Here is a 27,735-nt window from a genome sequence, read left to right as displayed (position 1 = left end):
ATAGACGCCTGTCCGTCCATGCATATAAATCCATCCGTTCTTAAATTTCCTATATATATTTTTTCCACGCTGTGTTAAAAGATTAATTACCATTTCAGTTGTGCACCGATGAACAAGACATTTCTACCATACTATCAGTAGTATTCCAGAACCTCGCTGAAGGCCAGCAAGAATTAACAGGTATCAAGATGCACAGTAAAGTAGTGATACTGAATCGTCTCATTGAATTTTGAATTTCTTTAACCTCTTTCCATCATCTCTTAGTCCTTGGGCTATGGCTATTTTAACGTTGAGAGAAATCCCTTCAGTGAGTGGAAGCTTAAAAACAAGTAGCTAACTTAAAAGAACTGACTTGAATCATTAAGATTCGCAACTTTGGTCGTTGCAGGTTTTGAGGGTTCACTGTACCCGCCATTATAAATGTATAGAATGGATAACTTCGACGATACGGCAGCCATTTTGGATCACAAGGCGTTATGGGGAGTCCGGGGGACGATTGAAGCTTTGTTACAGTAATGACTTCAAATGATATTAACAGCTCACCACTAGAAAATACAACAAAAGATGAATTAAGACGGCACTTTTAACCACAAGAGAAAGACAAACACACGAAACTCGATATATTTTCCGTCATCTTGGTTTTGTTTTGTCATCTGGCAAGATGGCCGTCGTATCGTAGAAGTAGTCTATACCCTGTCATTCAAAAGTTGTTCCTTGGTTCTTCAGTTTTACTCCCTCTGCGTGCAAAAATAATAAAAAAATAACACTTGCGTTTCCCACAGAGTCACCCGACGTACAAATTGTCTCAGAAGAGGCTCTTGCCCTGGAGGGAGGTAAGGAAAATGAACTCGTAAAATCATGAAAGATGACAAGTAATAATGTTCAAAATATGAAGGCTGACACAATCGAACGAAACTATCAGCACTATCAACACTGCTCTGCTCTGCTCTGCTCTGCTCTGCTCTGCTCTGCTCTGCTCTGCTCTGCTCTATTTTACTTCATATTCGCATCAATGCAAGTATATAGTTATTTAGCTTTTGTTTATTATTCTATCTGAAACAAATTTTAAACTTGTACGCAGTGAATAAATAATATTTTATTTTTGCAGAGGCACCACTTGAAAAGACACAAGAAGAAAAACCGTCCAAAGATGGCTCCTGGGATACTGTGAAATTTTCCTTCGAAATTGAAAAAGTATCGGCTTCAGTTTACTGGAAGACAAGCGAAAAGGCAAGTCTCCATTTCTCTGTCTGTATGTCTGTCTGTAAGTCTGTCTGTCTGTCTTTCTGTCTGTCTGTCTGTCTGTCTGTAAGTCTGTCTGTCCGTCTTTCTGTCTGTCTGTCAGTCTGTCTTTCTGTCTGTCTTTCTGTCTGTCTGTCTGTCATACCTTCCTACTTCGTTTGATTAAATGAAAGCACAAGTCAGTTACAATTGTTGTCAGTACTGAAAACATGATTTTTTTTCCTTCTTCTTTTAACAGGCGTTAGAAGGCACAAGAGACCCTGCCTGCTGTTTGGGTCAGTTCTCACTTGTGTCTGTTAAGACAAGCGGGAGGGTCAAGTCCAGCAATGCCCTGAACGCTGATGTAAGCCTTGAGACGTGTATTCTTGACGACAAAAGACCTGAAAGTGTAGAAGGCGTAACAAGGTACAAACAATAATAATAAAAAAAACACCTTATCACGAACGTGCTTCGTGATGCTGAGATCTTTGGAAACTCTAGTCTGATCAGTTACTCCAGTTCCCACTTCCTCAACGTGCGAATTGAGGGTTGTGTGTGGTAAATATCAAATGTAGTGTTAGTGCTTGGAGCGCGAACCTCATGGAGTAGCCCCTAAAGGCGAGTGATTGTCTTTATTATACTCCGTCTAATCTGTGATTGCTGTGTTTTTCAAGGATGATGGATCGTTATGCTGGCGATGCACGTGATATTCCAAATATGGTCGATGTTAAGTTCGAGCAATCACCCAACCAAGACAAGAACAGTAAGTGTCTTAGTTTACATGGTAAAGTCTAGTGCCGCCGATAGGGATTATATGTCATATTTTTATACGTTTTGTATACTTTGTTTCCACAAGTCGACTGCTCTTTGTTTCCGAGGAAACTGATTATGTTTATTTGCCACCGGAATCGACTTGTATTCCTTGCATTAATTTGTAAAAGTTTCGAATTTTGCGCGAAAATGCTACCAATTCTGGCACATGGCTAATGTCGTACGTTATTTTGCAAACCGAAAACTTTTTGCTTTTTTGCACTATAGACCCCTTGCATGTGACGTCAAAGCAGCTCAATTTAAAGTAGAAAACAAAATAATTTCAATTCCTAAGTTATGTTCTCCAAATTAAGCTGCATTCAGACGAGGGGTCTATTCACGATGGCAAGTGGTCAATTCACGCTGCTGCATTCAGTTTTCATTACGACAGCCTTTTATAAAATAGATGTATGATATTCATTTATTTATTTACCTTCCAGTCAACATCGAGGTAAACCATGTCCACATCGTTGCAAACCTAGAGTTTCTGCTAGTCTTGTCAAATGTGTTCACATCCGCCTTAGCAGCAGCTCCCTCCGCAATACCTCCAGTTGTCCACGTAGACCCTACACAGGCAGCTGCTTTGATTACAGCTGCTGGCATACCAGCAGACCAGGAATCACCGGAACTAAGACTACAGTTTTCTCTGAGACAACCGGAAATCGTTCTGTTGGCTGATGCTAAGGATAAAGCTACTAATGCACTGTTTTTAAAGGTGAGATGGCTTTACCAATGGAAGGGGATTCAGGGCAGCCATGTTTAAGGGAAGCATTGACATGCTTCCTTTAGGAAATAACATTACTTGAGCGCCGTGTTGTAGGACAGGAATGCCTTTTTCCTCATTTTTGGTAGCAAAATAACTTGTCACGAAAAAAAGGTTACACTGTTCCATTCCTCTTTTTGATAGGCAGTCAATAGCAGATATCGGAGTTACACTCTATTGCCTTCAGACAATTATTGCATGTGGGTCCGTTTCTATACATTTTGTTGTATTGACCCAAATGCCTCGACTTAAAAGAATTGTTTGAAGGCAACAGAGTGTAACTCCGATAACTGCTAATTCCCAATAGCAGTTATTATGGATGCATGCAAATGAGATGTAAATGAGACAACAAGCATTGTATCGACCCGATAGCCTCACTTGTATGATTCTTAAAACAAAATAATTTCTCATTGCGGGCTCAACTATAATAACAGCTATTTACGCAATCTATTGCCATTTTCCTCTTGCTTGGCAACTCTTGAGGATATGTACGCTTACGATAATGTCATGCGGCGATAAATTTTTTTTTTCCTTCTTACTAGAATGCTCTGGATTTCAACATGATGGTTACCCAAGGACAGCAGAAAATGTTTGGTCATTTGTCTAATCTGAGTATCACATCTGCTGCATTTGATCCAGAACACCGAGCAGCCACCAAGACGCAAGTATGAATCCTAGTTTTTCTTTTCTTTCCTTTCTCCTTCCTTCCTTCCTTCCTTCTTCCGTTTTTTCTTTCCCTTTTGTTAACACCTATTACAAAAAGGGTTGTCGTAGCAATAGGCCTTCATTTATCATTCAAAACTTGAAGGGAATTATGGGCTTCTAAAAACGAATAATCGAGGTATTTTGAATGGTTTCGTCGACACTATAAACACTCTTTCATCTGGAATAGGCTATCTCCTGTTGCCTATCACCTTTGTTTCCGAAAACCTTTGTCCCTTGTCAATGGATTGCAATACCAATACTTTTGGATTTCTTCCTCGTATATAGATCCATAGGGCTACATTAAGTAAAGCAAAAACATCTTCCGGCGCCGCTAGCCTTCCTAAGTAATCACGATTCAAACATTATCTACGGTATTTGACCAAGACATTTCATTGTTTTCTTTTTTCTTTCGTTAGGTGTTTTACTTGTCGCAGTTAGCACTGCACATCTCAGCTCCAGAGGGTGAAAGTATGCATATTGACATAAGAACGAGTGTTGCTCACATCCATGTGTCTGCACCAACCATTAAGACCATTACTGCATGCCTGATGTCACTTGCACCAGCTAGTGAGGACGGCAATAAGATAAAGCAAAACACTGATGATACTTTATGGAGTGAGAAGGCTATCGATAAGGAAAACAGATGGTACTTGACACCAGGTGAGACTGCTGTGGGGACGTTTTCCCTCAATAACTGACTTCATTTTATGGTAGCCTGCGTCACATCCGGAATTTTCGCCGGATTTGACGCAGGCTAATTTTATCGAGGAGTTAAGATTCTCAGGTAGACGTTTGATGAAACGGATTTTGTTTCATTTATTGCTGAAAGATACAAAAAATACTGTGCTAAGGAAGCTGGATGGAAATAACAAATATTCTATGTGCTTTTTTTTGTTACAATCTCTAAACATTTGGGACTTTTCCCAACCTCCTTTTTACATTTCAAAACTATATGCATCTTTTTAAAAAAGATGTAGTGAATTTTTTTTTCTCATATGAAAATGTCTGTTCAGCCTTGCAAATTGTGAAAAAGACTTTTTTTTTTTCTGGTATGAAAATTCATTTTTAAGCCCACGATGTGCGCGCGCTCAAAAACCGCTGAAAATCTACAAGATTTTATTGAAGAACCATACGCGTTTTGAGCTTCAACAGGGCAAAACCCTCAAATTTTACACGGGACTCTCTATTTTTTTAATAGATTATTTAAATAAACTCCTAAAAATCTAGGTTATATCAACATCTTAGAAAAAGTTAATTATTCTAACACATAAAAAAATAGATTTTTGTAGGGAATTTTGTTCGACTTTATGAGATTTTTTAAGAGATTCGGAACTATAAAATATGACAAATTAATTTATCTCTTTGTCTTTTTGTCGAAAATATCCACGTATTATTGTACAATGATTGACTTGCCTTCATTCGTGCAATCATAAAGTCTGCAAATAACTATTATCTTATGAATCTTAATTTTTTTCTAATCACTTCCGGTGGCGCAAGTTTTGCTCCAAAAGCTGGCGCGTAGGCTTCCATCAAATGCTGATTATCTTGAAAACAAGCTCGGGACACCCAATTTTTCTTTCCAGATTTGGAATCAGCATTAAATTTCAATTCGGAAAATCGAAGTTTTAAAAAAAGTTTAATCTTTTTTTCCAAAAGTAGGCAGTCACCTTATGCCTTGCATTGCCTTCTGAAAGAATCCTTTTATAATTTGCTTTTATGATTTATAGTTCCACAAGACCAAATCATCCCTGGTGCTCGTATCTACGGTCTTTGGCCTAAAAACAACCATTACTACTCTGGATATGTCTCTAAGATAGACAGCCGTATTCACCTGATGTTTGACGATGGCGACGAGACATCCCACGACTTGAATAATCTTATAGCAGTTGTACTTGATAAGAACCCTGGTAAAGACAACCTCAAACTTGGTACCAAAGTAATCGCGCCCAATCCTAAAGTCACTTACTACTACTCTACTGCAAAGATAATCAAAAAAGAAACAAAGAATAATGTGGAAGTTTATTGTGTACAGTTCAAAGACGGCCAGGAAAGTTCGCACGGGGTCGACAAGATAAGAGTATTGACGCACTCTAAACCTGGAGGTAATGTCGAATTCTTGAAAAGGGTGTCACTGTATTTTATTTTTAAATCATTAGAGAACTGCTGATTCGCACATCATTAATATGTATAGAGCAAGCAGTTGATAGCTTAGCCCGATGCTACTCCAATGATTATACACCTATTTCGAAAATCGTCGCACCAAAAGCCTCAAGCAACAAGCCAAGACTCCAGAGAACGTCGGTACTTTTAGCTGTAATTAGTTTATTCATGGTGCATTTTCATTTATTGACTTCACAAATTGCTCCAAGCAAGGCTGCTTGAGATGATAATTAGTGGAGAGCTATAGCCACTTGCATGAACCAAGAATAAATCAATTATAACTAAAAGTACCGACGTTCTCTGGAGTCTTGGCTTGTTACTTGAGGCTCTTGGTGCGACAACGATTTTCGAAATAGGTGTATAATCATTGGAGTAGCATCGGGCTAAGCTATCAACTGCTTGCTCTATACAACAACGATTTTCGAAATAGGTGTATAATCATTGGAGTAGCATCGGGCTAAGCTATCAACTGCTTGCTCTATACAACAACGATTTTCGAAATAGGTGTATAATCATTGGAGTAGCATCGGGCTAAGCTATCAACTGCTTGCTCTATACAACAACGATTTTCGAAATAGGTGTATAATCATTGGAGTAGCATCGGGCTAAGCTATCAACTGCTTGCTCTATACAACAACGATTTTCGAAATAGGTTCTTTTTTTCAGCCGTTTTTCCCTTTTGTTGTGTTCGCAAATTGTACCTGCGTCTTAGTGCATGCCATATATCCGTGAAAAACTTGATAAGAAGTTGCACAAATTTGCACAATTTAGTAAGTTCAGTAGACCTCAGTAGGTTGTAGGCTTACAAAACTTTGCACTAATTTGTACAATTTTGTTAGTTTGCTTTTTCACGAATATATGGTATATATATGGTCTTGTATTGCATTTTTGAGTTAATTAAGCTAAACCATTTTCCATACATTTTCCATACAGCAAAAGATGGAGAAATCATACCGTCAAGTATCGTATTCGTCAGAGAAAAAGATGGTCGCTATGCTCAAGGATTCGTCTCGTCTGAACAGCAAAACAGATACACCGTCAAGACCTATAACGGACAATCGGTGAATGTCAGCATCCATGATACCCCTGCCATCGTCCCGGACAGAGTGCCTTTGGTTAACGAAGTTCATATCGGAAGTCCTGTGATTGGTTCATGGAAAGGCACTGATAAGTGGTATTTTGGTCGAGTGATGAAATCTAAGAAAGAAAACAATACGACGTTTTTTTATATTTTGTTTGACGATACTGATGAGATCTGGCACAAACTGGAAAATATTCGAATTGTTCCAATGAAACATCGTGACGGTATGGAAAGAATTGTGATTATTTTTCCAGGGAGGGAGGGGGGGACTCCTTTGTTTTTGAATAATATTAAGCTGTGCTAGATAGCGTTATGGTGGCAATTCCGTCGTGAAAGTTCAAGATACACGTGCAATATTTCAATTTTTTTCTGCAGAAAGTTCCAATTATTTAAGTCTCAACATCACATTTTTCGTCCCTCCGCAAAAATCAACTCTAAATTTCAATTTGATCTTGCATCGTGTGCTTTAGACATGATTATCTGTCTCAAGTGACTGAGAAATTACTTCCTGCATGCTCGACGTAAAATAAGTACATTTAGACTAAGGTGACACGTCGAACTTCACACCGAACCTAATGTCATCAAAGAAAACCGCCTTGTTATCCATTGTTTCAATTAGGTTCGGCTCATGTGACGTTCGACACCTTAGCCAAACATCCTTTTTTTTTCACTTCTACTCATAATAGATCTGCTTACCTCGGATTTAACGCTTTCAAATAAATTTCAAACAATGTGTCATTCCCTATAGTATCATGTTTTTGTTTTATGGTTTCGCATAGCAAGCCACAAATATACGGATACAACTTTAAAAAATCTTATCCCACAGAATGACACGTGGTGTGAAATTGTGAGAACATTGCAACGAAGCTAAAAAAAAACGTCTATTGCTTGCATATGCCCGTGGGCATTAACTTTTGTTTCCGGGTTCATTGTTTGTTTGATTTTATTGTGCAAAGAATAATATCTAATGATTTCATTATTATTATTATTGACAGTTCATGAAGGTGCCATCGAAGTTGGGAGTTTCGTATGGGCTTGGTGGTCTGGCATAAGATACTTCCCAGGATATGTGTCCTTCAAAGGAACCAAGCTCCACGTTGACTTCAACGATGGTGACAAGTATCTTTATGACGTCAAAGATGCTCATGTCAAAGTCTTTCCTGAGATCCTTGCCAACGTCAAAGAGGTTCATCAAGGGACTCGAGTATTTGCTCGATACAAGCGGCCCTCGCCGTATTATGCTGCTACAGTCAAAGAAGTTGACAAGTCAAAGAAAAACTTCAAGTTCTATCATGTGAAGTTTGATGATGGGTATGAAGAATGGGTCACCCTGTATCATCTTCGCCTTCTGCCAAAGACTGCTGCAGTTGGAGAAGTAACTGGTAAGTCAGTGTGTGTTCGTAAATCCTCTTTAATTCCCTTCTGGGGATCAAAGCAAGAAAGTTGACTTTCCTTGAGAGCTCAACGATGTAAAAATGTAATTTATTTTGCGCCGAATATACAGGAAGTCTCAGGAGTCAGACTATTATGCTATGGGAGAGATATTTACCTACGCAGACACTATGGAATCAGGGTAGAAATCTAGTGGCGTCGCATACAAGGGGCCTAACTAAATTTGGTTTCTCTTAGCGTTTTTAGCACTAGTGACTGCAAAGATTATGATTATGATGAGTATTTATATATAGCTTATAATTCTCATGTACATGAGTATTTACCTAGAGCAATGTCTTTTCCAAAGCTCAAAAATAACACGTTTTTATTGCCTTTACCAAAACCTTTTGCTGCTTGACTCTAACTCAAACATTATAAGAATGATTTATGTTAGAAGCTTCGTATTTATACATCTAGTGGCGTCGCATACAAGGGGCCTAAGTAATTTTGGTTTCTCTTAGCGTTTTTAGCACTAGTGACTGCAAAGAGTATGATCATGATGAGTATTTATATATAGCTTATAATTAAATATTCTCATGTACATGAGTATTTACCTAAAGCAATGTCTTTTCCAAAGCTCAAAAATAACACGTTTTTATTGCCTTTACCAAAACCTTTTGCTACTTGACTCTAAACTCAAAAACATTATAAGAATGATTTATGTTAGAAGCTTCGTATTTATATCGTTTATTATTTTTCTTGCCAAATTTTATCCCCATTGCCTATTATTTCTTTGTGTACCGGCTACACTTGTTTTAAATAAGTTTAGTTAGAGTTCGTCACCAAAATAACAGTATTTCTACCAGTAACGCCTCTTTTTTTCACCGTAAACTATTCATTTTCTTTATTGCCTGTAGTCGGTATTTTATATGTTCATCTCTTATGAATTATACTTTACCTTTTAAGTAATATATACAACACTCAGGGTCTTAAAATAACTGAGGAGAAGGTGCTGCCTTTGTAATAATATCTGCAAATGGTTAGACCTTCAAGTCTTCTCGGACAAGGACTTAAAACCGTAGGCCCCGTCTATCTTCACTATAAAACCCTGTATAATAGTAATAGTGATGATGATGATGATGATGATGATGATGATGATGATGATGATGATGATGATAGCTCTTTATTCTTTAAGAAACAAGAAACAAACGCTCCTAATTACAAATTAATATATTAAAAGAATTATATTATACTTCTATACATTAATAATAAATAAGTATAATAATAAATAAATAAGTAATAAATAAATAAGTAATAAAGGCGGACGTTAAAGAACCATTAAAGACGCTGGTGACGATCATCTTCAGTGCCCGTGCTAAAAACAAAAACGAAAAAACGAAAAAAATTTGAGGGCCACAAGTTAATCAGTTAACAAAATTACTGTCACGTGTCACCCTATTAAATAAAGTCTTCAATCAATCAATCAATCAATATATCAAGAAAAAAAGTATTTTCAAAATCACTTGTATGGTTGCAGTATTTTTGTGTGTGGTCTTCTCTTTTCCGATATATAAACATTTGAAATATCAATATGCAAATGATATGACGTAAATTCAAGACTAATTTATTATACAAAAATACTGGTGTGGAAAGTACTTCGGGTTTTTTTATTTGCAAATCATCCCTATAATTGAAATACATGGTTTTAGTACACTTTTAGATTATTTCACTTCAGAACACTTGTCGTAAATTACACTGCAAAATGTAACACATTGAATTGATACGTTCATAAGACATAAAACTACCAGTGGTTCTTGCAAGCATTCCTTATTTACAATGCGGTTTCTCGAACCATGAACACTTCAAGGTTTTTTTAATTTTTTCCTAGCTATCCAGTCATAGCTGTCTATAGAAACAAAACACAATAAATCGGATAGGGCGGTTTTGGCCCCAAAAATGGGGCCAAAATTTTGACCCTATAGTGGCCTGATTTCCCCTGATTTGTCCTAGGGGCCAAAACAGTACTGATAGATCCATACCAAAGTGGCGTCTGTGAGGCCAAAATGGCATTGTTCTATTTTGGCCCTAACCTGGACTAAAATAGCACTACTTTGAAAAAGCCAAAATGGCTTTCTTGGGCCAAATTGGTCCTCTCAAATTTACTGTGAAGAATCAAACATTTTTTAGGCGCCATCCAATGACAACAAACCTCGGAAAATCTTTAGATGTTTTAATTTTAAGCTCTCTCCGTTAAATTAATGAACTGACAGACTGCCGCACGAAGTGCAAACTTTCTATAATTTACCGAAATAAATCAAAAATATTGTTTATTAGTGTAGCTGTTATGAAGTAATTGATACACTTTACATTGTAAATTTTTAAAAACTTTGACGGCAACAACAACCCAAGAGATTCTGAAATTGCACGAAAAAATGTTGGAACCTCTGTAAGAATCTGGCTTCTGATTGGATGATTCGAAAAAAATACCTGAAGTGTTCATGGTTGGAGTGTCCTCACAGTAATAAAGTGTCCAAAATTTGCTAAACCACCGCTCGACCGACATTTTTCAGAATGTACCGAGGGAGACTGGGTACTATTAGAAAAACCTTCTTTAAAGAATACAACTGATGATGGCTGGATTTTGTTAGACAAGAAAGAGTTTTGTCAATACAAGTCCATATTTACCAAGGGTAAGTTATTGGCTTCCATTTGGTCTCTGAACAAAACTGAAAAACTGAACACTGATGTGTATTGGAAAACATAGTGACTGTCTAAAGCAATCACTATAAGGCGGGACACAGGAAGCCAACTTTGGATAACTTTGTTTAAGAAGAATAAAATCGAAATAATGAGGAAAAAGTTATTGTGATTAACCTACATCGTAAGGTAAGTGGTCGGCCAACCACTGACCTACACTACTGTTACGGTATCGACCACTTACCGTCCACTTACCAACCATTTACCAACTACTCACCGACTTATCGACCACTTACCGACCACTTACCAATCACTTACCGACCACTTACCAACCACTTACCGACCACTTACCAACCACTTACCAACCACTTACCAACCACTCACCAACCACTTACCAACCACTTACCAACCACGTACCAATCACGTACCAACCACTCACCAACCACTTACCGACCACTCACCGACCACTTACCGACCACTCACCAACCACGTACCAACCACGTACCAACCACTCACCAACCACTCACCAACCACTTACCAACCACTCACCAATCACTCACCAACCACTCACCAACCACTCACCAACCACTCACCGACCACTCACCGACCACTTACCAACCACTCACCAACCACTTACCGACCACTTACCCACCACTCACCCACCACTCACCAACCACTTATCGAACCGTGTAGATTATATTTACAATAGCCAATAAGACTCACGATTTATTCATTCTTATGTATTTAGTAGAATCTCGGTTTTGATTTCACATTTCTGAACAAATGACGATTATTTTGTATTAAGTTTCAATTTAATGTACGTAGGATTCCTGGTAACAGCTGCTCTTACTAATCTTCTCTAACCTCTTGCCTGTTACAATGATGATAAACCTTATAAACGAATAGGATAACTATTTAACTATATTTAATAAACAAGCATGGTATTTTTCTAATAATATCGTATAAAGATGTTGCATGGACGTCATGCTTCCGGATTTTACTTAGTAACACAAGCGTTTCAGTTTTAGTATTGATTATGCATGAATTAACTAGTTTAATGGTAAAAAAATGTCTAGATTTAAGTGAGGAATGTTATTAGAAATCAAGCAATCAATGTTGTACTAACAGAAATAACACCTGATCTCAAATGCTCCAGTTTCGAGTTATCTGTTGCTCAGGGTTAGCCTCGAATTTGTGTAGAATATTTCATGTGTTTCAGTGAAGGTCTGGAGTTTTAAAGTGTTGTATTATTGAAGTTGGGCATTATTTTATTTACCATTGGTATTTGTGAATATTTAGACACTAAATTGAGGCTAACCCTGAGTAAATGAGTCTGTAATCAAGGAACACAGCGGTAATTTGGAACTCGAAAAAAGTCTATTACATCTATACTGAAGAAATAGAAAACGTGCGCGTGGGGGCTGACAGAACATGAGAGAAGTGTTAGGAGAAGCACGACGCTTAGCGGAGTTCTTCTCAACACTTCTCGAATGTTCTGCCAATCCCCGAGCGCTTTATGACTCCACACAGCACAGCAAGCAAGTTTTTTATTTCTTTTATAAAATACAAATTACAAGAATGACGAAACTGAAAGTACGCGCTCTCAACCAATCAGAACGCGAGATTTGGGTCCGCTGTCCGCTGTACGTGTTATATGTATTCTTCGTTTGCATGTAAGGTCGATATCACTTCCATGTATATTCCTCATTATTTAGCATCCCTTATTAATAGACCTGTGTAAATCATGGGTCTGTGATTAAAGAAAACAGCAGTTACTTGAGTAATTTGAAAACGGTCATTTCATTAGAAAACTCTATACACTTGTCAGTAGATTAGGTCTGTTGTATAAGTGTTGTATTCTTCGTTTGCACGTTGGGAAATCACAGCCATGTTTGTGGTATTCAACAAAATATTCCTCATTATTAGCATCCTTTATTGGCGCTACCAACATGACTTGTTTTTTGTCATTTTACTTGGGCTCTACTAAAGAAATAGAAAACGCGCGCACGTGCTATGTGCAGTTTTATAGCACGCAGTTGGCAGAACACGAAAGAAGTGTTCACAGCACAGCAAGCAAGTTTTTTATTTCTTTTATAAAATACAAATTACATGAATGACGCAAGTGAAAGTGCGCGCGCGTGCTGTGTGCTCTCCCAACCAATCAGAACGCGAGATTTAGAACAGTTAATTTATAACGTGACATAGCATTCCAAACTTATATGTTTTATAGATGAACTTCTTGAAATTCCAAACCTTTTTTCCTTTTTTCCAATTTCAAGGCAAAGAAAGCTCAACCAAATCCAAAGAACAAGAAAAGGGTATCATGAAGAAGATTGAAGTCGAAGAAGAAAGAAACGAATTAGTAAGTACAAAACCACATATGGTATACGTTTTAGTCTCAAAAATTATCCCACATTGAAGAAAATGAATTGAAGCAAATAAAAGTGATAATACTTTATGATATCATGAGAAGAGAGTTTACTCCACCTCTCATGATGCTATCAATAGACCGTTTTCCCAAGGTTGCGTGCGCATCCAACTCGAATGGCCACAAAATAGCGCAGCGCACTGATTCTAAAAATAGCTTAAAGATTCGGACAAACATTGCATTCTGTTTAACCGCTACGAGGATTATACGAACCGATTTTATTATTTTTACTTAAAGTTACAATAATAACCCATGTAAACTAAGATCAACTGCGATCGGCTGTGAAAATTATCTGCTGAAAGTTAACTTGTAAGTTTGTTTGTCCGAATTTCGCCTTTGTCTTCGTTTTTATGACGTCACGGTTACACTGCGTTATTGTAAAACGCAAATTCAGTAAAATTAAGAAGCCAGTTTTATAATTAAAGAGGAGAATAATCAATTTTATGAATTCTTATCGAATATTTTTTTAAATAGCAATGCATGATTATACTCCTGTTCTGGTATCGTGTCCCGTCAAGTCCCTTAAATATAGGATGCGCACGCAACCTTGAGAAAACGGTCTATTGTTACTTAAAATATGCTTCTTTTGTTATAATTTAGATGTCAAAATTCACTTGAAACGAATGGATAAACTTATTCCTCACCTTACAGAAGCCTGAGAATTGTAAGGAAGAAGAAGGGAAACAGTTTTTTGTGCACTAAGGCATTATTTTGACTCGCAATAGTGAACCAACCACCGTTGCAGCAGTTTTCCCAATGGAATTCAAATATTCTCCCACAAACAACTACAGTGTCTGTTTTAAAGAGTACTTTAAAGATTGAGGCAATTTTTTCCACATATATTTTCCACAATAAGAGTGTGGCATTTTTTTTTTTTTTTTTAACGTGACATTGAGCTATTGAAACGAGTTTTGATATATTGAAGTTTTCAATTCTGAGACATCCCAGCTAATTTGTTTAGTTTTTTGAGACATGGAACGGTAACTTAGGGGAGTCGGAACCATGTATTCACAAAACTTTCAAACCAGCTCACATTTTATACTAACCTTGTGCTTTTTTTCTTTTGTGCTCAGCTATTGTTCAATATGGAAGGATTTGAAGTCAAGATGGAAGGAATGTTTGGTGGTCAACTAATACCCTTACTGTCAATGAATGGGCAGTTACAGGCAGAGGTCAAAGACTGGTCCACAAAGGTATATTTCTATTTCTATTTGGTTTGGCATACATCCGGATTTTTTTTTTCTTTTTTTTTTTTTTTTTTTTTTTTTTTTTGTGGTTCTCTTTTTCTTCTTCTTCTTCTTCTTCTTCTTCTTCTTCTTCTTCTTCTTCTTTTTCTATCTTTTTTTAAAATATGTTTCTGTTAAGGAATTCTGTTTCATTTATGTGCTTTCTCGTTGTTGAGAGTATTTCTCTATTCTTTTATATTTGTCATATGCGTTGCTTATTAATGATATATTTTACGTATTAACATATCATTATATCATTATATATCTTTTTGTTATGTTTGTTTTTATTTCAAAGTTCTAGTAGTTTGAAATATTTCAAAGTCCGAGTAGTAGGACTTTGAAATATTTCAAAGTACTAGAACTTTGAAGTGCGTGCGGTCGTATTTGATGGGGTTTCAAACTACTGCACGTGGTACGAATAAGAAACCCTGGTTGTTCGATGAGCTCATGCATAATTAATGAGTATAAGATCTATATTTCGTTGTTTGTTTTCTTGCTAATCACAACAAGCGAATGGAATCAGGCCTTTTCTTTGTATGTTCTCCTGTGAATGATATGTTTTTTGTCTCTTTTCTGTCAGCTTGAAGTCACTGCAGGAGTTGGTCTCATTGCTAACTACTTCAACGAGCATGTTTCTGAGTGGGAACCCTTAATAGAACCAGTCGAAGAAGCTGATCACAAATACCGACCATGGGAAATCACACTAGAGGTAGGGATCATAAGTATCGATAATTAGTTAGTAGTATCCAGGTACAGATCTCTGTGTAGTCATGTAACACTTGCACGGCGAGAACTTAGTCGTAGAAGTGTGCGCATAGTCGAATAAAGCTCTTGGATAAATCCAAAATTTGCTCCAAACTGAGCATAGACGCCATCTTGGAAAAATTTCCCTTAAAACAGCCCCACAATGCCCTGCATTGCCAACTTAAAACAGTTTTTTCATCAACCTCAGAATGGCTAATAAAGAACTAAGGAATAACGTGAATCCTCTTTTCTCGCACTTCCTTTCAGATTTTCAAATATTATACAGATGCACTTTGTTTCATAATTATGTATCATCTTTTTCCACACAGCTTCAGATGGGTAGCGAAAATGGATCCGACTCAAATGGTGACGAAAACAACGGTGGAGGTCTTGACGTCAATGTTGAGCCGTCTATGTCTTTGTCAATCGAATCTAAAGATGACCTTCAGGTCACAGTCACTAAGACCGGGATAGACGTCTTCACTAAACTTGGAGCGGTAAGTAAAAATACTTGAATAGTCCCCTTCACATTTCCCTGCGCCATTTTGAAAGGTACCATTTTTTTACATCGTAGCGAGACGAACGGTGAGCTCGCAACAATAGAGACATACGAATAATTGTCCAATGTGTTAAAAAAGGAACTGTGAAGGGGACTTTTGCTGGGTTTCACTTGAAGTCACAGGCATCCATCTGTTGCGCACTTATGTGCACAACATGTCGTAAACTCTACTGTCTTTCTAAACCATGATATGTATCGTTGATGTGCTGTTTTTATCTTCAGGCGTTCGGTGAAGCCGTAGCTTTGCAGGGTGGTGCGAAAGTTGCCATGGAAGATTTGTCTCCTTATCTTCTCCAAAATGATGTAAGGAAGTTTTTCGTTTTTCCCGTGTTTATTCACCATCCAAACATCTCAACCAGTCCCATCTCATCTACGTTTCCATCCATGCCCACTTTTCCATCCTAACGTCCGCTGATCCAAGCCACCATGCCTCATACATCCATCCTCTCATGAATGCGTGCATGCATCCAACATTCCATTCATTCGTCCATCCATTTATCCCTTCAATTTATCTTGTATATTCATCCTCTCATTCAAGCATCCTGTTACTTACCACTTTACTTTTTGGTTTAAATACCATTCATTGCTTTTTAGGAATAGCTCTCATTAATTGTGAGTATTCTTTGAAACTCTTGAAACTCCAAACTATACTGTATTCCTTTCCTTCAGATTGGTCTTGGCATCAAAGTTTACCCTGGAGATAGCTTAAAGGTAACACCTGCATTACACTATTCAAAAAAAGGAAGATTTTTTCCACTCCAGTCTGGTATCCTAAAAATCGTTCATTCTGATTGGCTGTCCGAACTGATGGTATTTTCTGTCTCTGACCCGTATTCCTGTGTCCTGGGATAACGGGATGTAAAGCAACTACAAACATTGCAAAACCAGATAAAACTTAAATGGGGAAAATGCTTTTTTGCATTCCTAAAAACTGTGCCCTGGGCTTTGAAAACGGAGATCGGCCTAACGAAAAAAAAGGCCTCGGTTCATCGAGCACCGTTTTTTACTATTCGGACCTCCTACCTATATCCGTATAGACAAGGACAGAAAGAAAGGAAAGAAAAGAAAATGAATGATAGGAAAGAAAAGGGAAAGAAATGGAATGGGAAAACATGCAGGTTCAAAAAGTTATGAGGATGGTTCTTCAACAAAAATAATTACATTCAGATCAAAAAAAAAAACATTCTCGTTTCTTTTAACCCAAAATATATACTGACTTAAAACACCTTTATTGCAAACTCCCCTATGAGAACTAGGCAGTAGAGCCCACAATTCAAGCTATTTTATCACTAGAATTGCCTGCATTGGTAACTTTTTCCTTTTGCTACAGGATTCACCAACTGCTGACGACACAAAGAAGACATTTGCATTGGCCAGCGGACAAAACCTTCCTCTCTACCTCACCCAGGAGGCAGACAAAAGGGCGAGTCGAAGAGTACGAAATGGAGAAGTTACTGGCATCACTGTATCCATTGAGGTAACTAATAGACATAATAAAAGTAACTTATATCTTAAATAAAACATAATTGACATTTCTACTGATATGGCGGCCGTCTTGTATAATTGAATGCCAAGAGGGCTGAAAAATTATCGAGCAAAGAGTGGCGGCGGAGTTCCTTTTTCGAGTAATTTGAAGTCTTGGTGTCTCACATATTGTTCCAGCTACCAGCAAATAAAATTGCGTTTTAGATGTGCTTCTTGTTGTAAATCGTGAATTTATATAAAAAGACACCCCGACACCTGTGCAGTCTATAAATTGCCCAATATTTGCCTCTTAGAAATCAAGATAGCCGCCATGTCGGTATAAAAGGTCTATTAACCCTGCTACATTTCTGTATTGATGGTTTTCACGTCGGCCATGTTGGAGGTCTTTGACAAAAGATTGATCATTAATCTCTCTTGTTATATCCTCCAACATGGCCACCGTGTCTTTAGTAATTACATCTGTAATTGAGTGATCTGTTTTGACATCTTGATAGGTGGAAGGATATCATGCTATCAAGGACATCCCCGTCAAACAAGCGAGAATCGCTTATTATTCTCTTATTCCCAGACAGGTACGCTCGACTAGAGCAAAATATTCTGTTGTTTTATTGTGAAAGCGCAGACAAATTGCCGGCAACTGTGCAGCAAAAGCCATATAGCATATAACAATGTAGTGCTTTTTAACTGAAAGATTCGATGCTGTTACCTCAAAATGCATCATTAGAGTGGTTTTACGGAAGCCTTGTTTAAGAGCAGAAACAATGCAATGTTTATTGCATGACAAGAGAAGAAAATTATATTGATTTGCCTTACAACATGGCTGCACTCGGTGAAACAACTCTATAGATTTTCACGACAGCCACGGTGTTATAGGTGGGGCAATTAAATATTCTCCTCTGGGAAATTAAATTCCCTACAACGTATTAACTTAGTTTCCGTCAAGCCCTTCAGAATGCAGAATGCCAGTAACGTAAATTGTAAAATGCATGCATAACTATTGAGGGACTAAGCCAATCCAATTTCAGAAATCAGGTCACATGAATGACATGTAAGCCCGATACAAACCTTACAATGAAAATGCTAATTGAATACAACCACTAGTGGATGTATACTGTTCTGATACAGCACTAGTAGTTGTATCTAATTAGCATATAAATTCAAAATGTCCCAGAGGATTTGTGAATTATTCACGGAATTTCATAAGTCGTTTACAGCATTCGAGTCAGTTGTATCGGCCTTTTTTTCATTTCCTTTTTTTCTATCTTAGCTGCTGAGAGGGACAATGTTGTCTATGGTTGTCCAGGTGGAGAGTGGGGAAGGTCAGAAGACTGTTACCGTCAGATCACCTCTGCAGGTCGGTAACACCTTGATATCTCGTTAAATGTTAGCTTTCGATAAGCTTAACTTATGAGACTTTGACAAACATTACGCTATCCTCTCTTCAAACTAGTTTTCCCTGCTTGATCAAATATTTTCAACTAGGCACTCGATAGTTGTTAGGTAAAAATCATATTAACATTTAATAAGTATCGTTCAAAAGCAGATAAAATATTTTAGGAACATTAGATTTATACTTGGTAAGTCGTGCAAGTCTCCTCAAACAAGAACATTAATAAACAGTATACCGTATATCAAACATGTGCTATACTTTTCAAGCCTAGAGATGTAACAGCAAGTGAAGATGGTGGTGGATTACTAAAATGCCATGGCTACAGACCTTAAGAAATGGACTACTTCGACGACGCGGTGGTCATCTTGTCAGGGGCAAAACAAAACATACATGACGCAACATATATAGAGTTGTGTGTGTTTGTCTTTCTTTTTTATGGGTTAAGGCGATCAAGATTCATCTTTTGTTGTATTCTCTCGTGGTGAGCTGTTAATATCAATTGACGTCATTTAATTACTGTAACAAAGCTTTATTTGGTCCCTGGACGCCTCATGATGAATTGCGATCCAAGATGGCCGCCGTATCTTCGAAGTAGTCCATTTGAGCAACAGTGGTTAGCACGCCTGGTCACTCGACTCTTTTCTCGTTTTATTATAGACAAACGTAATTTCAAATTAAATTTATTGATAACAATAAGTATATGTGTATTTTCCCCCAGATATACAACCATTTTCCCATACCTCTTGACCTCTCGTGCAAGAGAGAAACAGAAACCTCTAAAGTTGCCACGATTCCAGCCCAGAGCATGTACAACGTACCTCTGATACTGGCTTACCGAGCTGAACTCCATCTTAAGCCTTCTGGCTTTGGGTAAGGGAAGAAAGATGGATTACCTCATTGATATGTGGAATTTCCGTGATTCTCTTTCTACTGCTCTTTACAGCATTATTTAAGTTATAGTTTTACGCTTTTGTTTAGTATCTCTTATGTTTCTTAGGTAGTGGCTGTTTATTTTTTTAAGTAAAGGGGTCAAGAGTGATGTAGATAAAAATGTGTATTAAATACAGAGCTTACGTGACCAACCCAGAACCGAGCACTAGAAATAAAAAGTGACTCTCGTTCCTTTGTATGCAGAACCTCCTCTCCCTCCCTACTAACTAGGTGGCCATTCCTAAGTCTTAACCAAACCTGTTACCTTTCTTGTCTCTGATTTCTTCCGGATTCACCTTCGTTTGCTTTGCACTATTTCATATACTTCAGTAAATGTTACATCTTCCTGGTGTCGTACCTGATCCGACATTTTACTTGATCAGCTGCCAAGACAGATACAAATCAAATGCCCCAGATTACTTTTAGTCAATTTTTTCTTATATTCGTGATAATTATTTTCCATTTAGATATAATGAGACAAGTTCTCCTATGGTCTGGACACAACTTAGTACATTGCCAATGGCACGATTCGTTTGTGACTCTAATACGCCAGGAGAAGCTCCTTTCTATATTCAGGTAACGTGACCTTCGTGTCTTGGTATACTCCTCCACTTTATCTGTCTCTACACATTGTCCTTCTTCTTCTTCTCCTCCTCTTTATTAGTATCCCCTTCATTTTTCTGATTCTCTACAGTTCTCCTCTTTCCCACTCGTTTTCTCCCTTTCTCCTACGTTTCCTTTTCCTTTATTCTTTTTCTCCTTGCCCTTCTTGTCCTTTGCCTCGCTCACCCTCTCATTAATTCCTTCCTACTCCTCCTCCTTCTCGCCCTCCTTTTATTTCGTCTCGCATTCTCTTTCACTCTCCTTTTCCCTCCCTCCCTCCTCCTCTATCTTTCTTCTTTCATCGTTTCCTTTTTACCCTACTAAATTGACCTTTATTTTTCTTATCTCAGGTTGTATGCGAGAAAGCACAATTCACAGTAACACAAGGCGCCCAAAGTCAGGCTCCAACATACATCTATCATCTCCATCCAGCAGCGGTACTCCACAACTACCTACCATACAGTATACATTACTCTACAGAGGTAAGGAAATGCTCTCCAATATAATGTTAGGCATGCCGAGTTTGGAGAAAACGTATGGGTAGAGTTGACATTGCAGTTCATTGTGGGACTGTTTAAGGGTACGTATTTCCAAGAGGGACAAGAGGAAGAGCCTCGTAGCAAGCAGTTGTTGTAATGTATTCATAAAAATGTAATGAAACACACCTAATACAATAGAACGACAATAATAGAATACAATAGATTTTCTGAATACATAACATCAACTGAGTGCTATGTAGATTATCCCATTTCCAAGATGGCATCCATTTCTGTACCCTAAAAATATTATAATGCTCACTCGAACCAACTTTTTCTTCGATCTTGGAATGACTAATAGATTCAAAAAAGCAGGTTAACGCTTTTTTTTTTTTCTTTTTTTTTTTTTTTTTTTTTTTTTTCGTCTTCCTAGGGCATTCCTTTTGTGGGTCTAAAGGGAGGCAACCACTGTTCATTGTATTCCTTGGATCTAACAAAGAACGTCCCTCTACACATCCAGGTAAGAAAGAGCTCCATGTTTACATTGGTTTTAGGCATCGATTGAGCTCAATTTTACCTTATATTTTTCAGATTGATGACTACTTGGGCGAGTCCTGGAAAGGAGAGATCATGATCAAACGTGGCATGAATGAACTGTTTTCCTTCACCTTATCGCCATCTTCATCATCATCATCATCAAAACAACGTCCAGTCGTAAGATAACCATTTTCTTTATTTATGTAATTATTAATTTACTAATTAATTATATATACATCTTAGTTCGTTATTGGGATATTTCCTGTCAAATTAAGTCGATAAAATTAAGAAAGTCCTTGTCCTTTTTTCCACCGATAAAAGTGTTGAATTGGGAAGGACACAGCTTAATTTGGTCCGAAGTCAAAACAGAAAAAAAAAATTGTTAAGGTTTACTAAGCTGTAACTATACGGGCCTGATCAGGCCCATGGAACAAAGCTATCAAAACAGTGTTGATGTTTTCAGAGGAAGCAAAACATTAGAATTAGTATTCGAAAACTAGTAACACAAAAGTAAGGAAAATAATCTTTAGCTCAGATTTTTTCTCTGGGCACTTATATCGTATGATAGCTGAACAATAATATATTTCAGGGGAAAAAATTGTTGTTGACAATGATTGTTTTGTTTTCTACAGGAGCTTGGTGTATTCACTCAAGTTGACGGGGCGTTGAATATAACGATATTCAGTCCATACTGGATGGTTAACAAGACAGGGATGTTCATTGAGTACAAGGTAAGGTAAAGTCGTGTGTAAGGCGTGCAATGTGTGGATATGCGTAAAGATGATGTTGTGTGACAGGGATGTTCATTGAGTACGAGGTAAGGTAAAGTCGTGTGTAAGGCGTGCAATGTGTGGATATGCGTAAAGATGATGTTGCGTGACAGGGATGTTTATAGAGTACAAGGTAAGGTACAAGGCGTGTGTAAGGCGTGCAATGTGTGGATATGCGTAAAGATGATGTTGTGTGACAGGGATGTTCATTGAGTACGAGGTAAGGTAAAGTCGTGTGTAAGGCGTGCAATGTGTGGATATGCGTAAAGATGATGTTGTGTGACAGGGATGTTCATAGAGTACAAGGTAAGGTACAAGGCGTGTGTAAGGCGTGCAATGTGTGGATATGTGTACAGATGTTGATGTGTGACAGGAACGTTCATAGAGTACAAGATAAGGTACAAGGCTGTGTAAGGCGTGCTATATGTGGATATATATACAAATGTTGATGTGTGTCAGGAATGTTCATTGAGTACAAGGTAAGGTACAAGGCGTGAGTAAGGCTTGCCATGTGTGGATTGTGTACGAATGTTGATGTGTCTTTTTCGTCGATCTAGGCATCAGACGAGGATTTTTCAATTGGTCATCCAACCACTCAGCAAGATGCTGTAATGTATTCCTACAGGGGCAAAGGAAGTCTTTTTGGCAAGAAAACCGTGAGTTACTCCATCTTCTTACGCTATAGTCAAGCTGTATTTGACTAATTGCAAAACGGTCTACTTATTCGTATCCCTAGACCAAGGTAAGGTTGGCAGAATCAGACTGGTCCAGCAAGTTCTCCTTAGATACTGTAGGCAGTGGTGGCTCCATGAAGATCAAGCGATATGGAAAAGAAGAAGTAGAGGTATGAGATGTTATGAGAGAGAAAATTAATGTTTTTACAGACTAAGCTAGATATCAGTTTTTCTAATTACTATTTCTTATCGTATGAAAACAAGATAAAGAACGATCAATTAGTCATTGAAAATATCGATATAAGATTTCAGTAAGGCTACCATCACGCAAGTTTAGATGATGGTATGCTTTGAATTTACAAGTAAACCACTTAGCTCCTCCCATTAGCATGTACACCTATGGTTACACCCTAAATACTCTTTACCCCTTTGCTTAGTTATTTTGGCACTATTCTTTTAAATCTTATGATATATATATTCCTCGTAGACCTTTTATACATTTACCATATATTCACATATTATCTTTAGTTTAAGCTATGTTTAGTTCTATGATTTTCACTCGTATAACTCTTAAATAAGATATCACACTTAGGAATTTACTATTTCCATTAGCCAATCAAGACTCAGCGATAATATCATATTGATTGTAGAGAAGTTATTATAAATAGAGCTCATGTAATTAGTTTAAGTCAGAAGAGTAGAGATAGAGTATAGAAGAAGAGAAAGTAGAATAAAGATCCCGTAGCTCGTACCGAGAGCGGTCCATCCCATAACAGAGATATTAGACTCTTTTCACGAACAAAATACTCCAGCATGTTATTCGTTTCAGGGCTGGAAACAAATACATATAGTCACAGTTAGGTAACTCGGTATGTGCTTATTAGACAAATGTTCAATCATGATTCCTTTTTCCCACTTTCACCGCCTTCCAGCCTTACATAGCCATTCCGAGGTTGAAGAAAAAACTTGGCCGAGTTGGCATTATAGTCCATTTTTAGGGGAATACAGCCCCACAATGCACTGCAATGCCAAATCAACCCAGGTTTTCCCTCAACTGCAAAATGGTTTAAAAAAAATTTAAAGTATAGGTGCCATATTATAGGCGATATCACATACACAAAAAAACTTGGACCGTGAAATATATTTGTATATTTAGTAACTGACAGTATATGTAAGGCACAAGAAAAAACATAAGGAAGTTAGTGTGTACTAAGCAATTATTGGATGAGGTTGAGCATAATATAGTAAATTATGAAGACTGAGGCTGTGTTATAATAATAAACTCGACATGATAAATGTATTATCTGTAGGAAAACCTCCAGATAATACACTTATCGTGTCAAGTTCACACGATATCAGGGATTGAAGAATGAAGAAATAGAAAACGCGCGCGCGTGCTGTGTGCAGTTATAAAGCACGCGGGGGTTTGCAGAACACGAGAGAAGTGTTAGGAGAAGCACGACGCGTAGCGGAGTGCTTTTCGACACTAATCGAGTGTTCTGCCAATCCCCAAGTTATTTCTTTTATAAAATACATATTACATAAATGACGAAACTGAAAGTGCGCGTGCGGGTGCTGTGTGCTCTCATATAGCACGCGCTCCCAACCAATCAGAACGCGAGATTTCGAGCAGTTATTTTATAATCAGAATTGAAATACTTAGTAAAATGTATAATATATAAAATGCTTCCTTCTGCCTCCAACTTACCATTATTTTATATTCCTCTATTTTACAGATTGGTATTCAGATTTCATTGTCGTACTTTAGTTTAACTAAGATCGTCGAGTTTACGCCGCTGCATCTTCTCAATAACCGTCTCGAGGTGAGTCACGTGAGCATTTCCCGCCATATTGGAGGACACGCGTGGGCTTGCTCGAAATTAAGTAATACTAAAGACAGCTTATTAGATGCATAATTTTTATTTGCTAAAATCAATATTAGAGTTTCAAAGTTCGATAAAATGCGAGAGTTTTTTATTTTCATCCATTAGGTAACACTAATAACATTTGACATTTAACATTTATTGTTTTCAATTAATAGGCTAACACTTTTACCTTCAAGTAGCTTAAGGCTATTCGAGGCAGGTTAAAAGGAAAGACAGACATCTATAATTACTATAATATCAATATTATGATGCAAGTGAAAAACATTAGTGTTTGTTTCATTACAGGTTCCAGTCTATCTGTGTGAGGCGCCTGATGAAAATAATCTCCTTTGGACGACTGTTAATCCTGAAGAGGTATGAAAAAATATCCTGTGTTCTTTCTTCCAATGTGCTCTTTCGTTATCTTCTAGTTGTTGTTTCTCCTTCTGCTACTACTTACTGCTATTACTTGTACTGCTATTGATAAATAAAAATAATAAATGGGACTTAACAGTGGCATTTCTACAGAGTAGCTCTTCATCCACTGTAATTCCAATTGGAATTTAGGAGTTCATTTTTGCGGAGGGAGGAAAGCCGGAGAACCCGGAAAACCCTCGAAGCACAGGAGTGAACCAATAAACAACTCTACTCATATACGACACCGAGCTCAGCGGGACTCCAACCCGGGTCGCATTGGTGAGGGGCGAACGCTCTCACCGCTACGCCACCCATGCTTCCCTATTGATATCTTACTAGATCCAAATACTCGAGTTTCGGATTCTGTTTTGCTCATCACTACAATCTGCAATGATAACTATCCGAGAACTTAAGATTTTTTCTGGCGATAGAAACCTTTATCAACAGGTTTACCGCAAACCGCTAAACGGTAGGGATCAGGCCCAGAAACACGCCTGCAAACATGGAGAAACACTCAGTATCAATGAAATTCAATATGGCGGCTCTTCCATCAACATCTTCGTTATGACGCCTTGCTAAATGTCGAAAGTTTTATGGAAAACGCCTAACGTCGAACTGAAGTTTAAGGTTTGGGGTACCTAGCGATAACGCGTGCTAAAGGTCTCTAATATAGGGGGGGGGGGGGGTAATTACAGTTAAATCTCGCCTTGCGAAGACCCAAATATTAGGAACACCTCGAAAGCTTACTAAGAAATTACCGTAATTAACATAATAACACCAAGTGACAGTCCCAGACTTGTTTGCTGCATTAGAGTTTCCTTTAGAGGTGATGTTGTATTGCTGCATACTTTTATTACAGTGCATATCTAGTCTTCTCTTGGTTTCCCTAATGTTCCATTATCATAATGTCTAGTGCACAGCATTCTGGCCTTCATCCGTCCCACCCAAGAACCTGATGATAAGAGTTGGTAAAGGTATGGAGAACTCTCCTCGGTTTAACTTTGAACCAGACGTATCCATCCTCCTGAGAATGCCTGAGGTGAGAACGAGACATCAGATAGTACTAAATAGTGCTTTTTGTCTGTATCAATTTGTAATTGAATTCGTGGATTTACTGCATATACTCTAGTGGTCTATCGCTAATAGACCACTTGTAGATCAGCCAGTCAAAGCGCAGGATTTTTGATAGATCATTAGTAGGTCTATACTTAAGTTTATTATAAAAGCGTTTTTTATCTTTCTTTTTTTTTTTTTTTTAGATTGGTGCTGTGTGTGTCGAGATGCTGAGTAAGGAATCTGCTGCTATCATTACATTCAGTCCTTACTACGCTGGAGCTGCGCCTGTACGCATCGAAAACTGTACTGCCTTGGAAATCAACTACAAACAAGACAGGTATTTAGCTAATACGTAGTTAGAGCCTTTCTCACTCATTCTAGACCAATCTCCCATTTCCGACTGAGTTGCATTAGCGTTATTCAAATTTGAACCCCCCCCCCCCCCCCTCCCGAAACAATGGCGCGTAAAAAACTACCTCGTTGGTCGATGGCTGTTAGAAGAGCTGTAAAACTGTTGTTTTCATTTTAAGAAGGTAGCTTGCATCCGTTCATGTTACCGTAGTCAACCTATCTAATTTAATTTCTGGCATTAAAAAAAAGTTCAACTCCTTCCTTAGGACGGAGGTCGTTCAGGGTCTTTTCACTTTATTGGCTTAGAACATGACGCTATTACCAGCAAAAATGCGAGTCGTGTTCACAAAGTGAAATTTATTACGCGTAGAGCAACATTTGCAGGATCTGACATAAGTTCGTAGAACGAGTGTTACGTTGCACGCTCCATGCAGCCAAGCCTTAACAGCATGTTTACGCTCTAGCATCCTCAGGAAGGACCCCCCAAAAATCCAATTACTAATATTGCTTTACATCGTTTCTAGTTTAGACACCCAAATACATGTACTTCCAGCTGGAAACAGTATATTATATACATGGGACAAACTGACAGACGAAAAGAAATTTGTCTGGTACGCTAAAGGAGAAGATGAGAAAATCAAGAGAATAACTAACTTAATGGAGGTACTGTCGTTACTATAGCAACAAAAACAACCAAAAAGTACCCCTAATAAATAATGGTTACTATGGCAACAGCTAACAAGAGTATTTTAGTGTGCAATGTTATTTTCTTTTCCGATTTGCTCTCAACACTATTCCAATTGCATCTGTGAGTCACCCATGCCTTTATTTAGATCAGCCCAGAGGTTGTTTCAGGGTTCGATCTGCGATTTAGCCATGCCCTGACGTAGATCATTCTAGAGGTTGTTTCAGTGTTCAACCTGTGAGTTAGCCGTGCCCTGACTTAGATCAGCCCAGAGGTTGCCGTGTCAGGGTTCGATCTCTGAGATAGCAATGTTAAAATACATTGATTATTTTTCTGCATGGCGGTCCCGCGGCGATGGTGCCTGTGATTGTATGAGGGTTTTATACATATGGTTTTATTATAGTCTTGACTTGCTCCATTCCTCTTAGGTCGGTTATGGATCCTTCCAAGTGGAAGGGAAAAACTTCTATTGGGCGACATTTTTGGATGGACTTCAGCGTGTTCTTCTCATTATTGATGACTTCACTCTAGCTTACAGAGCACAACTGGTGAGTCGCGTTTTAGCATATGGTTTAGTCTCCAAAGATTTTTTTTTTTTTTTTTTTCCATCAAAAAAGAGTAAAATTTAAGAGTAAAATCCAAAAAAAAAACATTTTTTCAAAAAAGAGTAATAAACAGACGTAATGAAAACATTAAATTATAATACAAATGCAGTTAACAATCATTGCAAA

The 27,735-nt window shown here is 37.8% G+C and overlaps 1 protein-coding gene across 1 annotated transcript in view; it reads left to right on the top strand.

Annotated features, from left to right (window-relative positions):
• Nucleotides 1-27,735, top strand: part of LOC116294988 (intermembrane lipid transfer protein VPS13A) — an 83,007-nt gene that overhangs the window by 35,283 nt on the left and 19,989 nt on the right. The window contains exons 42-75 of the mRNA XM_089039638.1: nt 99-180; nt 783-833; nt 1,109-1,230; nt 1,481-1,647; nt 1,896-1,984; nt 2,472-2,746; nt 3,337-3,459; nt 3,916-4,159; nt 5,227-5,601; nt 6,593-6,964; nt 7,736-8,122; nt 13,088-13,170; nt 14,310-14,429; nt 15,043-15,171; nt 15,536-15,703; nt 15,988-16,068; nt 16,435-16,476; nt 17,096-17,242; nt 17,745-17,822; nt 18,518-18,604; nt 19,359-19,510; nt 20,038-20,146; nt 20,524-20,655; nt 21,083-21,169; nt 21,241-21,363; nt 21,819-21,917; nt 22,514-22,612; nt 22,693-22,800; nt 24,367-24,453; nt 24,802-24,870; nt 25,826-25,951; nt 26,172-26,305; nt 26,844-26,982; nt 27,433-27,552. Coding sequence (XP_088895764.1) covers nt 99-180; nt 783-833; nt 1,109-1,230; nt 1,481-1,647; nt 1,896-1,984; nt 2,472-2,746; nt 3,337-3,459; nt 3,916-4,159; nt 5,227-5,601; nt 6,593-6,964; nt 7,736-8,122; nt 13,088-13,170; nt 14,310-14,429; nt 15,043-15,171; nt 15,536-15,703; nt 15,988-16,068; nt 16,435-16,476; nt 17,096-17,242; nt 17,745-17,822; nt 18,518-18,604; nt 19,359-19,510; nt 20,038-20,146; nt 20,524-20,655; nt 21,083-21,169; nt 21,241-21,363; nt 21,819-21,917; nt 22,514-22,612; nt 22,693-22,800; nt 24,367-24,453; nt 24,802-24,870; nt 25,826-25,951; nt 26,172-26,305; nt 26,844-26,982; nt 27,433-27,552 — 4,806 coding nt within the window. The remainder of the gene's footprint in view (nt 1-98; nt 181-782; nt 834-1,108; nt 1,231-1,480; nt 1,648-1,895; nt 1,985-2,471; nt 2,747-3,336; nt 3,460-3,915; nt 4,160-5,226; nt 5,602-6,592; nt 6,965-7,735; nt 8,123-13,087; nt 13,171-14,309; nt 14,430-15,042; nt 15,172-15,535; nt 15,704-15,987; nt 16,069-16,434; nt 16,477-17,095; nt 17,243-17,744; nt 17,823-18,517; nt 18,605-19,358; nt 19,511-20,037; nt 20,147-20,523; nt 20,656-21,082; nt 21,170-21,240; nt 21,364-21,818; nt 21,918-22,513; nt 22,613-22,692; nt 22,801-24,366; nt 24,454-24,801; nt 24,871-25,825; nt 25,952-26,171; nt 26,306-26,843; nt 26,983-27,432; nt 27,553-27,735) is intronic.

The sequence above is a fragment of the Actinia tenebrosa genome, unplaced genomic scaffold (genome assembly GCF_029948245.1).
Source record: "Actinia tenebrosa isolate PJP-AT-01 unplaced genomic scaffold, QUT_ActTen_1.0 PGA_scaffold0__85_contigs__length_37466705, whole genome shotgun sequence".
In the NCBI taxonomy this organism is placed as follows: Eukaryota; Metazoa; Cnidaria; class Anthozoa; order Actiniaria; family Actiniidae; genus Actinia; species Actinia tenebrosa.
Note: the sequence above shows the minus strand (reverse complement) of the source record. Positions and strands in the feature narration are given on the sequence as shown.